The sequence below is a fragment of the Megascapheus bottae genome, chromosome 3 (genome assembly GCF_031878675.1).
Source record: "Megascapheus bottae isolate mThoBot1 chromosome 3, mThoBot2.hap1, whole genome shotgun sequence".
Classification (NCBI taxonomy): domain Eukaryota; kingdom Metazoa; phylum Chordata; class Mammalia; order Rodentia; family Geomyidae; genus Megascapheus; species Megascapheus bottae.
In genome coordinates this window covers 80537681-80552925 of record NC_143511.1, presented here as the reverse complement: position 1 = coordinate 80552925, position 15245 = coordinate 80537681, and the positions used below count along the sequence as shown (strand labels likewise).

Below are 15245 nucleotides of genomic sequence, written 5' to 3'. Positions count from 1 at the left end.
CGCCTGCGTGCCGCTGGCTGCGCATGCGTAGTTGCGGTGTGTAGGCCATCCCGGCGGGGCTAAGGGGAACTCAAGGAGACTCTGGGGGCGACGCGGCGGAGGGCGCCGGGTCAGGGCTGAGGCCACCGCGGTCATGCCGGGGATAGTGGAGCTGCCCACTTTGGAAGAGCTGAAAGTGGATGAGGTGAGGTTCGTCCGCAGGACCAGCAAGCGGGACGCCGGCTCGCAGCTCCCCGGGCTTGGGCCCAGCGCGCTTAGTTCTGCAGACCCCCCGATCTCCGCTCTTCCCTCTCCCCTTCACAAGTGGACCCCCGAAGGTCCCCTGAGCTGGGCCGGTAATCTCCCCAGTCCCAATTCCACTGTGGCTTGAGCGCCCTCCTCCCAAGCCACCTCCTGCAAATAATGATGAAGTGTCAGCCATTTCATTCCTGTCGCTGAAGCCTCTCCGGGAGGTGGGTGTCCCGCCCCAGGTGCTCGTGTGGTCGCTGGACGGCGCTTGAGAGTGCAGAGCCTGTGGAAAACTGACTGACAGCCCGCGTGTTTGTCAACTGGACGCTTTAAAATCATTTACCTGAGAGATGCTTGAGTGGTTTTGTTACACATAGGCGGAAAGTGAGATGAAATCTCTGCTCCCATAGACTTGGTAATGTAACAGGGAGGTGAAGGTAGCCCAAGAACAGGGTAGATAGTGCTCTGGAAGACGAAGTAAAGACAGACGGTGGGCTCTATAGCTAGTAGCCTGATCCAGCCGTTTCTGAAGGCAGACCAGACAGGCCAGACAGGATGCTGAACGTTATTGTGAACCCCTCAGTCCATCAAATCCTTCTAACAACCATGTAAGGTAGGGTATCATGGAGCTTTCCATGTTGTAGAGGAGAACTAGGCCCTGAGAGTTCAGGGGATTTGCCCAAAGTCACATAGGTAATGGGTGGTAGAGTTGGTACACGAATCCCTGTCTGCTTTTTTTTTTTTTTTTTTTGGCTAGTCCTCAGGCTTGAACTCAGGGCCTGAGCACTGTCCTTTGGCTTTCCTCAAGGCTAGAGCTCTACTATTTGAGCCATAGCACCATTTCTGGCTTTTTTTTCTGTGTATGTTGTATTGAGGAATGGACCCCAGGTCTTTGTGCATGGTAGGCAAGCACTCTACCACTATGCCAAACTCCTGGCCCCCCTGTCTGCTTTAAGGTACTGTAATAAGGGCAAAAGCACTTTAGCTAGGAGGAGGCTTGGTAGACTCTTGTGTGTTTAACAAGCCAAGTGCTATTTGTTGTGACCCTAATGTTGGTGGTGGCACTGGGCTGAGACAGGAAGTAACTTTCACAAGACCAGACCAAGCAGTTTAGACTTTATTTTGTAAGTGAGGTGGTGGAGGACAAGTGGAAGATGTTAAAATGGAAGACTTGAGGCAGGGGTGGACAGGAGGTAAACAAGAAGAATACGACGTTACCAGGCATTACATTGAATGTTTTACTTGCATTGCTTTATTTAGTCTTAAATGCCTATGACAATAACATCTGTTACTTTCTTCAGTTGAAGAAATTATTAGGAACTATTTAGTTAAGTGACATTTGCTAAGATGCCAAGAGAGATGCTGCCATAGAGCTCTAGCCTTGAGAAAGTCCAAGGACAGCGCTCAGTCCCTGAGCTCAAGCCCAGGACTGGCAAAAAAAGAAAAAACTGAGAAAGATATTAATGACCTTAATGTGCTTACAGAGAGGAAAGAACAAATATGTGTGTGTGAAGTTAGTTGGGCTCAGCAGTGGATTAGTAATGTTAGCAGGGAACCTTGAAGAATCTTGTCAGATTTGCGACCTACTATAGGACTGATGAAGGCAGAAGAAAGAGGAACTTAAACTCCTTGTAGGCCTCATTAAATGAGGCATTGCGTTACATTCCCATGCAAAAAATACTCAGATGCTTTGGGCTCAATATTCCTTTGACATTTTTGCAATTTGAGTAAAAAATACTATCATGCATTTTGCACATATATAATATGTATTCTATGTAACATATATAGTATGTTACCTTTTTTTTGTCAGTCCTGGGTCTTGAACTCAGGGTCTGGGCACTGTCCTTGAACACTTTTTGCTCAAGGCTAGTGCTCCGCCACTTGAGCCACAATGCCACTTCCAGCTTTTTTCTGTATATGTGGTACCGAGGAATTGAATGTAGGGCTTTCTGCATGGTAGGTGGGCACTCTACCACTAGGCTACTGGCTCCTGGCTCTCATAATTTATATTATGTATAATTTTTTTTTTAAATTTTTGGTGCCAGTCCTGGGCTTCTGGGACTTTAACTCTGGGCCTAGACATTGTCTCTGAGGTTTTACTTTGCTCAAGACTAGCACTCTACCACTTGAGCTGCAGCTCTGCTTCTGACTTTCTTTCTCCCCTGCTTAATTAGACAAGAGTCTCACAGACTTTTCTTCCTGGGCTGGCTTTGAACTGCAGTCCTCAGATGTCATACTCCCAAGTAGCTAAATAGCAGGTGTGAGCCACCAACACCAGTAAAATATACCTTTAAATAGCTAATATTGCTGATGCACTTTCTTTTTTTAAACCAGTCTTGGGGTTTGAACTCAGGGTCTGAGTGTTGTCCCTGAGCCTTTTTGTGCTCAAGGCTAGTGCTCTACCACTTGAACCTCAGCACCACTTCTGGCTTTTTCTAAGTAGTTTATTTGAGATACAAGCATCACAGACTTTCCTGCCCAGGCTGGCTTCAAACTGTGATCTTTGGATCTCAGCTAGCGTGACAGGTGTGAGCCACTAGTCCAGCTTGATGATGCACTTTTTGTGCATTATTTTTAATGTGTCTGTGTATTCTGAGGCTTGAACTCAGGGCCTGGACGCTGTCCTTGAGCTTTTTTTTTTTTTTTTTGCCAGTCCTGGGCTTACACTCAAGGCCTGAGCACTGTCCTTGGAGTTTCTCAAGTCTAGAGCTCTACCACTTGAGCCTCAGCATCATTCCCGGCTTTTTTCTATGTATGTGGTACCGAGGAATTGAACCCTGGTCTTCGTGCATGCTAGGCAAGCACTCTGCCACTAGGCCAAACTCCCAGCCCTGTCCTTGAGCTTTTTTGCTCAAGGCTAACACTCTCACTTGAGCCACAAAACCACTTTTGCCTTATTGCCTTTTTTTGGCAGCTAATTGGTTTTGAATTGAAATCCTCAGCCCTCATCCTCTTGAGTAGTTCGAGTTACAGGCATGAACCACCAATAGTCAGTCTATTGTTAGTTTTTTTTTTATATGCAGGAATTTATTTGATCCTCATAACAGTTCTATAAATAAATGATATCATGCTCCATTTAAATAAATTAAAGATAATACAGCAAATAGTATTAGTTATGAGAAGAACTGCAGATACTGTTTAAGGAAGCAAGAACAGACTGCAAAATTGGAAGACTGTATATTGTGGCTTTCTCTACCTTACTTTCCACACCTGCAGGCTATAATCCTTCTGTTCAGGGTGGCTGTGTGTGGCTAAATGAGGAAGAATACTGAATTAGGTGTTCTTGAGACAAAGGGAGCTGGATGAATTTAAGAGTGTATTCATGGTTAGCAGCTGTGAAAGAATGCCATCGCTCTTGGAGTTTATCAGTCTTAGTGTTGAAGCAGGTACGGGGACGTGGTGACATCCCAAGCTCTTTGCTCTAACAATGATGTTGATGTCATGGGAAAAGGCTGTACTGGAAGTCACTGACTGAATTCTAATTCTGCAGATGATCAGCTTTTCATCCCAAACATTCATCACTTAAGAGATAGATCTGATGGATGGCTGTCACCCATCCTTTATTTCCCTATGAAGGATTATGTTTTACCTGTTTAACAACATGGATCTACTGCATCTTTCAAAATAAATAGGACCTCTATGTTGGCGTAAGAAAGCAAAGCAGATAATACTGTAGGCTTCTTTTTGAGTAAGATTGATATGGGTAGATGAGTAAATAACTCAATCACTGTAAGATATTTTAATGCATTTGGCAGCGAAGTAAGCAGTGCTAACTTTTTTTTTTTTAATGTAGTAAGCTTTTTAAAAAACAACTGTGAAGCAGGGCATCGTATGGTGCATACCTTCAATCTCATCGTTAGGGAAGCTGTAAATTCCAGAGCAGCCTAGGACACATGGCAAGACCCTGTCTCATAAATCCAAAAGACAAAAAATGTTTTGAGTGTTTGTTTTGATGTGCCCAGCTGTTAATAAGTAATAAGCAAAAACGTGCTACTAAACTTTAATACAAAAGTTTACAGATATCTAATATGAATTTATTAAATTATGACAAATTTCACTTTCACCATTACTTTTGCTTTGATAGTTGTAATTTTAGTAGGTATATTCATAACTTCAGTTTCCTCTTTCTATAGAATGTAGACATTCTTGCATTTACCTTGATAGTGACTTACTCTGACTCTATAAAGTACATAAAAATAAAACTATAGAATTTTCTCACGTTAAAATTCTTAAGCTTGCAAATCAAACTCAGTAGTGTATTAAAATATAGTACATTAAGACAATAGATTTTATTCTAGTGTGAACATGGGTCAGTTTTTAGAAATTTTTGTTAATGCTCGGTTACTTTTCTATGTTAATGAAAACAATCTAAAAATCTTTGTCTCATCTAAATCAATTAGAATTAGAAAACAACTCCTTCATCAAGAATAGCTAAACAAGGGGGAGGGGGGAGAGAAAGGGGGACAAAAACATGAGAAGGGGCATCAAGGTTTGAGAAGTAATGTGCCCACTACCTGACGAATGAAACTGTAACCCCTCTGTACATTAGCCCAACAGTAAAATACAATAATAATAATAAAAAAGAATAGCTAAACAACTCAATACCAGAAACCATCAGGAAGTATCACACCAAACTGCTTCTTAGTTCAAACAAGGGAAAAGTTGCCTGTTTGCTTGGGAATCTGAGGAAGGAAGATCATGAGTTAGAGGCGACTGAGCTGTCTAGTGAATTCCAGGCCATAGTAAGGTCCTGTACCAAAAAGCAACCTAAAACTTCCTGTCATCATTGTTGCTCATCGTATTCTTCGGGACGGTTTAGCCAACGCAATAAGTCAGGAAAAGAATGAGAAAGAAAAAAAACAAGTTGATAGTTACAAATTGTAGTTATTATCTGATAATGCCCTTGGTTTTGTAACAGAGCTAATAAGAGTTCAGTTAGCTGGCTAGAGAGACTATAAAGTATTCAAACAAACAATACAGTTTCAAAACCCAGTAGAAAAAAGATCCTATTTAGATAGTATCAATAATGTTAAAGTATTGAGGAATAAACAAAATATGTACAAATATCTCTATATGAAGGAAACTTATTTTTAGCTAAGGAACAAGAATGTCTTCAATAGTGATAGAGAAATACTATATTTTAGATAAAAAGGCATAGTCTAAATATTCTTATCTCCTTTGTAAAAATTGTGTCTTCATTGTCTGGCAAAGAGAGCAGGTGCTTAACAGCTACTTGTGCTAGATACTATTTTGAGTGCCTTCATTTTGGAGAATTGGTGCCTTTGAAGTGTTGAGTCTCTATTATGAAGAAAATTCCTATCCTCTTGGAGGTTCCATTATAGAGAGTCACATTACATGTGGGACCCCTGCTGCTAGCTTAATTAAGATGGTTAAGGAAATGTTCCCTGAGGGCAGAAACCCTGTATGGAGTTGAGCACCCACCATCCAAAAATACAAAATCAGAAATATTCACAGATCCAAAACTCTTTTGCATGCCAATGTGATTCCATAATTAGAAAATTGTGACTCGTTAGAAAAATCTGACCTTATGTGACAGGTTGTAGCCAAAACATGGTGCATTAAAAATACTGTATTTAGGCTGGGAGTTTGGCCTCGTGGTAGAGTGCTTGCCTAGCATGCACGAAGACCCAGGTTCGATTCCTTGGTACCACATGCATAGAAAAAAGCTAGAAGTGGTGCTGAGGCTCAAGTGGTAGAGCTCTAGCCTTGAGAAAGTCCAAGGACAGGGCTCAGGCCCTGAGCTAAAGCCCAGGACTAGCAAAAAAAAAAAAAAAAATACTGTATTTAGGGGCCAATAGTTTGGCCTAGTGGTAAAGTGAGTGCTTGCCTAGCATGCACAAAGACCCGGGTTCGATTCCTCGGTACCACATACATAAAAAAAAAAAAAAGTTGGAAGTGGTACTCAGGCCCTGAGTTCAAGGCCCAGGACTGGCAAAAAAAAAAAAAATACTGTATTTAGCTGGCACCAGTGATTCATACCTGTAATTCTAGCTACTCATGAGGCTGACATCTGTGGATCCGGGTTTGAAACCAGCCCAGGCAGGGAAGTCCACCAGACTCTTATCTCCAATGACATAAAAAGACAGAAGTGTGGCTCAAGTGCTAGAGTGCTACCCTTGAGCAAAAAAGGGGTCCTGGGATAGGGCTCAGGCCCTGAGTTCAAGCCCCAGGACTGGCTCTTCACACCCCATGCCCTTGCCAAAAATACTGTATAAAAAGTTATCTTCAGGCTATGTGTAAGGTGAATTTAATGTTTTGATTTGGGTCCCAAAATAGCTGATTATGTATATGCAAATATTTCAAAACTAAAAAAAAAACTTGTCCCAGCATTTGTCCCAGCAGATGCTCAATATGTATTATAGAAGTGCATCCCTCGCCATTTAATAAATTTGAACACAAATTACGAGGTGTGAATATTTATCTGAGAGAATAGCCAAGATGGTTATGAAAAGGAAGAATGAGGAGAAATTCTAGATTAAGTTACAATGATTGACTGGAACATTGTGGTGGTGACATAAAAATACAGAATAGAGGCCTATGGACCTTTGCTGCACTGCTATTGGGTAGATTGGTTAGGGGTGGCTCTGCTGTGTTTCTAATTAAGAAAAAGTCCTAGAGGGAAAGTGAGGGAGATTTCCCTCTGGTAGTCATCTGCTCTGAGTTACATTTAAAAAAAAAAAAACAGATTCTAGTGCTTAATTAATTTGCTAGGAAAGGGACTCTTTTCTTATGTGTTTCTTTGTTCTCTGGAACTTTCATGCATCTTCTGCTCATTTTGGAAGTTTAGCAAAGTTCTCAAGAGTTGTTTCCTCCCCCTGGATCCCAGAAGTCTCCAAACTCTTAAGCTAGATTTGACTAGGATTCGGACTGCCATCTCTTCTTTAAAATAAGAATAGTGATGTCAGCTTTGAATGCTAAGGAAAGAGAACAATACATGTGGAAGTGCTCGTGGTGTTGAAAGCAATTGTAGAGAATGATTATGACAGCCCATCCGAGTTTCTCAGTGAAAGCAGAACTGGGCAGTCTTGGTGGTGTTCAGCTTTGACTGGCACAAGGTAACAATGAGGAGGTGGCACTCTGGCTCAGTCTTTCTCCCATGTCTTTCCCAGGTGAAAGTCAGCTCTGGTGTGCTGAAAGCTGCGGCTCATCACTATGGGGCCCAGTGTGATAAACCCAACAAAGAATTCATGCTTTGCCGTTGGGAAGAGAAAGATCCCAGGCGGTGTCTCGAGGAAGGCAAGCTGGTCAACAAATGCGCTCTGGACTTCTTTAGGTAAGCATCTTTTAGTATTGAAGCCTGTGTGGTATCCATAAATTTGTAAGTGAACATTCATCTAATTGATGCAGGTAGAAGGATAATTTTACTAGGCAGTGGGAAGGTTTTGAAGTCAGTAGACCAGTTGCCATTCTGTAAAGCAGTATCGACGTGCTCTAGTGCAGTGCTGTGAAAATCTTGAAAAGATACCAAGGTATCTCAGCACAGTCCTGATGGCAGCCATTCACCAGAGGGCTACTGATTTAGGAACCCAAAGTTGTAACGGGGAGACAGGTGTTGAGGCAGGCCCATAGGCCAGCCGCTGTGTGACAAGCACACCTCGGGCTCCTTACCACACACCCAGCTCTGCCTGTGCTGCTGCTCTTCTGTTTGCTCAGCTGGTTCTTTTGAGGATTGGATTTGAAGAAAAGAAATCGGTGCCAGGTGAGTTCTATGAAATAAAGTACACAATTCTTTCTCTTTGTGGCATGAAGGAGGTTTTGTTGACTGAAGTGTCTTGAAGTTGCCTTGTAAGGTAGCAGTAATTGCTCCTATACTTTTCAAAAAGCAAGACTGTATTTGCCAGCTCCCCCTAACCTGTAGCCCTTCCTTCCAGGCAGATAAAGCGTCATTGTGCAGAGCCTTTTACAGAATATTGGACATGCGTCGATTATTCCAGGCTGCAGTCATTGCGTTATTGTCGCAAACAGCAGGCAAAGTTTGATGAGTGTGTGCTGGAGAAACTGGGCTGGGTGCGGCCTGACCTGGGAGAGCTGTCCAAGGTAAGAGACTTCTGTCTGTGGGGACCTGATTGAACCAGTGGCAGGGCAAAGACTGGAGGTGCAGAAGGGGCCTCTGAGGACAGGCAAAATGTGAGAAGTCAGATTTGCCATACAGCTTGATTATTGAGTGGTTATCCACAATGCAGGGAGAGTATTTTTAATGCAAATATTCCTTAAAATAGACACACGAGCACATGCATATTTGTTTTGGGTTAATTATGAAACCATCTTGAGAGAGTGGAGGAGGCTAAGCAAAATGTTAGTGAAGCACTGTTGGGTCATCTCAAGGATTCCATGGGAAAACCAGACCATGCTTGTATAGGTGTTTGGGAACATATCTAAGATACAGAAGGGTATCAGTGGTAGTTACAATGGATGTTTTTCTCCTCTTTATCCTACATCATTTATCTGAGTCATGACTCTACTATCTATTGAAACTTTTATATTTCATTGATCATTAGTGTGTTAGTATTTTCTAGAATCCTCTTTTTTTTTTGTCCATCATGGGACTTGGACTCTGGGCCTGGGCTCTGTCCTTGAACTCTTCAGCTCAAGGCTACCACCTTACCCCTTGAGCCAAGTCCTGGTTTTGTGGTGGTTAATTGGAGATAAGAGTCTCATCGTCCTCACTGCCCAGGCTGGCTTTGAACCGAGATCCTCAGATCTCAGCTTCCTTAGTAGTTGGGATTACAGATGTGAGCCACCATGACTGGCTGGAATCCTTTAACCCTCTCACTGGCTGCACTAATATTACCGTCTTGTGGAGGTTACTTTCTTTAACTGGAGCTGCCTGCATGTCTGGGGGTGGACGGTGGATCCATTTGAGCCCTAGACATTACATTCATTCTTGGAAATAGAATCTAGGGATAAAACTACATCTTTGGAGCCAGTGGGTGGCTCACGCCTCTAATCCTAGCTACTTAGGAGGCTGAGATTTGAGGATCGAGGTTCAAAGCCCAGCTGGGCACAAAAGGACCTGAGACTCTTATCTTCAATTAACCTCTAGAAAGCAGGAAGTGGGGCTTGGCTCAAAGGTAGAGCGTAGCCTTGTGCTGAAGAGCTCAGGGACAATGCCCAGGCCAAGTTCAAGCCCCATGACCCACCAAAAACAAACAAAAAAAACAAAATCTACATCTTTGGGATTGGATTCCTCTTTAGACCTCTCATCACATGGAGACGCTAGTTCTTATTTTCACAACTTTCTTTTCAATTTCAAATGAACTTATATTTTACATTCTGTTTACATTTTTTAAAAAACCCAAACAAACACCCCCCCCCCCAAATGACATCTTCACTGTAGGGTGATCTCTGTGGAAAATAAATCATATGTCTCTCTCTTTTTTTTTTGCCAGTCCTGGGCTTGGGCTCAGGGCCTGAGCACTGTCCTTGGACTTTCTCAAGGCTAGCACTCTACCAGTTGAGCCTCAGCACCACTTCCTGCTTTTTTCTTTGTATGTGGTACCGAGGAATCGAACCCGGGTCTTCATGCATGCTAGGCAAGCACTTTAACCACTAGGCCAAACTCCCGGCCCTCATATGTCTCTTTTTAAAACCCCAGGAGGGACTCCCATTTCAGTAAGATAAATCGCCCTCTCTGTGTCACAGCATTTAGGTTCCATCCTGAATGATCCATCCTGTCCCTGCTGCTTCATCTTAAGTGGCCTTTAGCCCTGAGGCAGCACAAGTAGCAGGACATGGAGGCTGAAAATAAGGCTTGAGTGAACACAGGATTTGAATTGGCTCCACTCTGTAATTGCTATGGCATCTTGAGCCGATGATGACGCGATTTATTTTCTTTGAGAATTATGCCAGAAGCCTGTGTGTCCCAGATGTAGTACTGGGACACCAAGTCAAACCTTAGTTCTAGTTCCCTTTTCTTTATATATAGCATCTGTGAATAGTTTGCTCAGAAGCTTAGGGTCCTAAGTAACAGACTACCTTAGTCTTCATTTATTTATACATTTATTGCTAGATCTGACAAATTATTTTTACTTCAGATAACTTCTATTGCTATGCTGGACCAGCTTATATTAAATAGGGGAATTATCTTTCCCAGTTATGACAAGAGAATTACAAGTTATTTGGTTGACAAAATGTATTACTCTAGAACCTTTGTATTAACATGTTTTAAACCTTGAAAAATAAGAAAGTTATCATAATTATAACTTCCAAAATTGTACTTCTTCCCCCCCCCTCTTTCTCTCTCTCTTTTTTTTTTTTTCTTGGTGCTGGCAATGGGGCTTGAACTCAAGGTCCCATGTTCTTCCTTAGTTTTTTTAGCCTTCTAATTCAAAATAGTATCCAGTCCCCTTCTAGAAAGGTCAGCTGAGTGAAGCCTTATTTCATTCACTTTTGTATTTTTTTTTCTTCCCTCCTACATTCCTTGGTAAATTTCTGGTTTTTCTTCTGGTACCAGTTCTAGGTCATGTCTTTTCCTAAACTTTCTGACCCTCCCAGGCAGAAGTACTCTCTTGCCTGTAATCTCATCATTTTTATACTATTAAAAAAAAATCTTAGCTGGGCTCATGCCTGTAATCCTTGCTACGCAGGAGGCTGAGATCTAAGGACTGGTTCAAAGCCAGTTGGGACACCAAAGTCTATAAGACTTATCTCCAATTAATTTCCAGAAAGCTGTAAGTGGCTCAGTGTGGTAGAAGAGCTCAGGGGCAGTGCCCAGGCCCAGAATTCAAGCCCCACGACCAACAACAGCAGCAAAAAGTCTTATGGAATCCATGATATCCATTCTAATATACATAAGGAAGTACATAATGTACATCTGATCTTTAATGTGTATTTTCCAGCTTTGCCCCATTAATCCTTTAAGCTATTCAGACCCCCATTTTGCAGATGGGGTGTTGAATACTAAGCAACCTGCTCCAAGTGGTTTAGTGATTGACCACACGCTCCTTATCATTTTAGAGGTGGTCCAGAAGAGGAAGTTGCTTTATTATTAATAATTTGTTCTCCTTAATTATTTCATGTTTGAGAAACATTTTTTTTAGACTTACATCTTTTTTTTTTTTTTTTTTTTTGTTCTGCTCCTGGGGCTTGAATTTAGGGTCTGGGTGCTGACCCTGAACTTCTTTTGCTGCTACCTGAGCCATGGCTCCACTTTCAGCTGTTTTGGTTTGTTTATTGGAAATAAGAGTCTCATGGACTTTCCTGCCCAGACTGGCTTTGAACCACATTTCTCAGGAGCCAGAGATCTGAGTCATGAGCCACTAGCACCTTTTCAGAGGCAAGCAATTATTTTATGTTTTATTTTATTTTTATTTTCTTCATGTAGTTGTCCAGAGGAGTTGCCATTCTGTAAACACAGTGCCTTCTGACCAGTGTCAGCCCTTTCAACATTCTCACCCAGCCTCCTGTACCCCACTCCTTCCCTCACTTTCCTTAATTTTTAGGTTATGTATTTAATTTTTTGCCATTTAACAAAGTAATTTATGTATGTAATGCACCTTGATCTGTCTCATCAGTCAGTGGAGGGTTGTGGGCATGGATCCTTCCACCTCTTGCATGCTAAGTGCTCTGCCATTTGAACTAATCCCCCAGCTCTTCAGTGCCTAAAGAGAGTTTCAAATACCAGCTAGAGGTGTTTGGAATTTTAAGTAGGAAGGGACAAAGCAAATAGCAGACTATTCTGGACTTGAAAACTGGTTTCAGCTCTAGTTCTGTTCTTATTGAGTATCTTTCTCTTAGTTGAACCCATCTCCTGGGCCCTCACCTGTGATCAATAGTCAATAAATGTAACTCATGGTGGTTATAGTAATTATAATTGAATACCTGAACATTTTGATCTCAAAAATGGTTTCTGCATTTATATGTGGTCGGGTGATGTGAAGTGACTTAAGCGTTCATACCACTAGAGTAACGATCAGAAGATGGTTGATCACTGTGGCCCTCTTGTCTAGGTTGGTTTCCTTACCTTTGAAATGAAAATTTGAGATTTTTGGACAACAGGGACTTCAGTATTTCATCATCTCTCTTGGCCTGCTGGCTCAGCTTTCTGGTTCTGGTCTTGTCTCTTTCCAGGCTAGTTTCCCACTTTCCAGACTACAAATAGAATTGGTTACTTCCCTGCCTTGGTGTCCCAATTACTGTCTGGTTATCATCTTGGTACCTTTGTCTATTATTTCCTGTCCTTTGATTTCAGTCCTGGGTGCCCAGTGTTGCATGGTATTGAGGCATGCAGGCTTTCCGTGGGTTTTCTGTCCCCAGTTCTACTATTCGTGAAGTAACCTTGGTGGCCCTTTGCAGCCTGACCTCATAGGAGAGTGAGGATGGTGGAAACGCTATGTTGAACAGCAGTAAGAGCCAGGTTAAATGCTGCACCTCCCCCACTCCTCCTGCAGCCTTTTACTTTGTTTGGCCACAGTAGAGACATGTCATTGTCCACGTTCACTGGCAGTGTCTTCCTCTCTAATCTTCCTGGCTCCTTCCTGCTCTTCCTTCAAGATTAAACCACTTGTTAGCTCTTCAGAAAACAGTCCAGGCCTCCCACCTTCCGCATGGATGAAGTATGCTGCAGAGTCCTCGCCATGTCTCAGTTATAATCATTAGGTACTCTGGCAGTGAAGACACCTTGGCTGATTTTCTAGTCTATCCCGCACTAGACAGTGCCCCTAGAGAACAGCGTAGATCTTGTTTCCCTCTGTAGTACTGCCGTCCACTGCACCAAATGTCAAGTAGACTTTTATAAGTGTTGAGTTAAGGATAAGTGAAGCTAAGCATAAGTTGGAGCTTTGGAGTCAGAGTAGTTGGGCAGCAGGAGCAGAAATGCCCTGGGGCCTCACTCAGTCTCACTCTGACCTTTGCGTCTTCCTTCTTCACCCTTGCCAGGTCACCAAAGTGAAAACAGATCGACCTTTACCGGAGAATCCCTATCACTCAAGACCAAGACCGGAGCCCAACCCCGAGATAGAAGGGGATCTGAAGCCTGCCAAGCACGGCAGCCGCTTTTATTTCTGGACCATGTAAGGAAGGCTGCATCCAGGCCCACACTCAGTCATGCACCCAGACAGCGACTGATGCAAACGCCCATGGGGTTTGTGTCGCCCGATAGTGTGTTCTTTCCTGGATCACAAACATTAACAAAAAAGTTAATTTATGTGACTTGGCAGTTATTCTATACAATTTCCTGTCCATTAAAATTTTTAAAGGAAACAGTTGTATTTTATTATGTTTTACGTAACCTTGTGACCTTTAAAGATGACTTCCCTTTGCTTTTATTTCTTGTGGTCCTGCCTGTTGCTCGTGCTTTGCTTTAAGTAGGACTCACCCGTGTGGCAGGGGAGTCATGGAGGAATGGCTTGTTTTCTCCAGCAACTCCTCTGGATATGACTGTGTCCATATGTTCTGAAGTCTCAACTCTTTCTTCACGGTCAACATTTTAAGCAAAGTATTTCCCTAAAGGTCATTCCAGGGAATCATGCAGGATAGGTCTAAAGAGCCTTGTGACCAGGGGATGGGAGGGGCTCCTGGCTGCATCTGATGGAGTCTTGCTCCAGTTCTTAAAGAACCTAACTTCCACCATTTCCCCTCGGTCTCCCATCCTCAAGCATTATGACCCAGATGTTTTTCCTGATAGACAAGGGAGGTGGAGGCTGAGCTCCCAGCTCCAAAGGCAGGAAGTGGGGAGGTCCGAGTGTCAATTCCAACCTTGGGTGTGTTCCTTAACCTCTTGTGAGAGGTTGAGTTGGAGGACAAACTAAAGGGTACATGCTTATCTACCTCCTGCGCAGGTTAGAGCCACAAGTGTTTATAAAGCTGTTTAGTTCAAAGCACTGGGCCCCCAGCCCCCTTCGTTCAATTCTCATTTCACTACTGGGCTATTTCCTCTCCATCAGACCAGGTTACTCTACACCTTCTGGCTGTGACTTAGCATTGCACAGTGCCCTTCGTGAATGGGAATGACCCTGGGCTTTGGTTTCTCATTTGCTAGGCTATAAAAAGTAAAGGAGATGGCTAAATGTCTTATGACTGTCCTAAATTCTCTAGGTAAGGGGATTGCTGAAAAATATCAGGTAGATGAGATCCAGAGTCCATTGTCCAAAGTGTTTGAGGACGGTTGTTTAAAGAAAAGCTGTGTGTGATCTGCCATACCCCTTCCCTGCCTCCTGCAGACCCCACAGCTGAAAAAATTGTGGGTGAAACGCCACTTTGCCTGCCAAAGTTCTTGCCAGGTGCTTTGCCTTAGATTCTCCCAACTTTATTAGGCTACTGCAGTTTTCAATAGCTGAAGTCAAGTCCAATTAACTGCTGGGTGGCAAGTCATTAATCCAGAGTTTCTTCTGGTGAGAAAGGTATGAGCATGGCTACAGATGGGCATGTATACAATGCGTCAAGCCACATAGCACTTTGCAGGTTGTTTGTGTAAAAGAAGTTGGGTCTTATATAAACAGTACCACTCACTGAACACTTTGTCTTGAGCTAAGAGTTTGTGTCAACTCCTTCCATGCTCAGAGCCCTTTGAAAGTTAGACCCTTTTTGTGTCAAACCCATTTCACAGATGAAGGAACTGAGGCATAGGAAGCGGTTAAGGGACTCCCGCTTCCTGAGAAGTGTAGATAGAAGATACTAGTGAATTGTCTAACTCAACGGCCATGTTGTCCTTCAAAACCAGTAATGGTGGGCCTCATCCTTGTCAGCTCATTTGACTCACCTGAGCCAGGGACTCCTGGGGCCAGGAGTTTGGCCTAGTGATTGTCTAGCATGCACGAAGACCCGGGTTCGATTTTTCGGTACCACATACATAGAAAAAAGCTGGGAGTGGTGCTGAGGCTCAAGTGGTAGAGTTCTAGCCTTGAGAAAGTCCAAGGACAGTGCTCAGGCTCTGAGTTCAAGCCCAGGACTGGCAAAAAAAAAAAAATACTGATGTCTTGCTCCCATCTCAGTGGACCTGATTTTTTACTTTTATTGTCTATTATTTATTTACCAGTAATAGGGTTTGAACTCAGGGC

At 43.0% G+C, this 15245-nt stretch overlaps 1 protein-coding gene across 1 annotated transcript; it reads left to right on the top strand.

Moving 5' to 3' along the window:
• The first annotated feature begins 16 nt into the window (after positions 1–16).
• Ndufa8 (NADH:ubiquinone oxidoreductase subunit A8) lies at positions 17–13449 on the top strand. The gene is made up of 4 exons (XM_090330568.1): positions 17–184; positions 7359–7522; positions 8121–8286; positions 13126–13449. Exons 1-4 carry the CDS (start codon positions 134–136, stop codon positions 13261–13263), a joined length of 519 nt encoding a protein of 172 aa, XP_090186694.1. The 5' UTR covers positions 17–133; the 3' UTR covers positions 13264–13449.
• The last annotated feature ends 1796 nt before the right edge of the window (positions 13450–15245 follow it).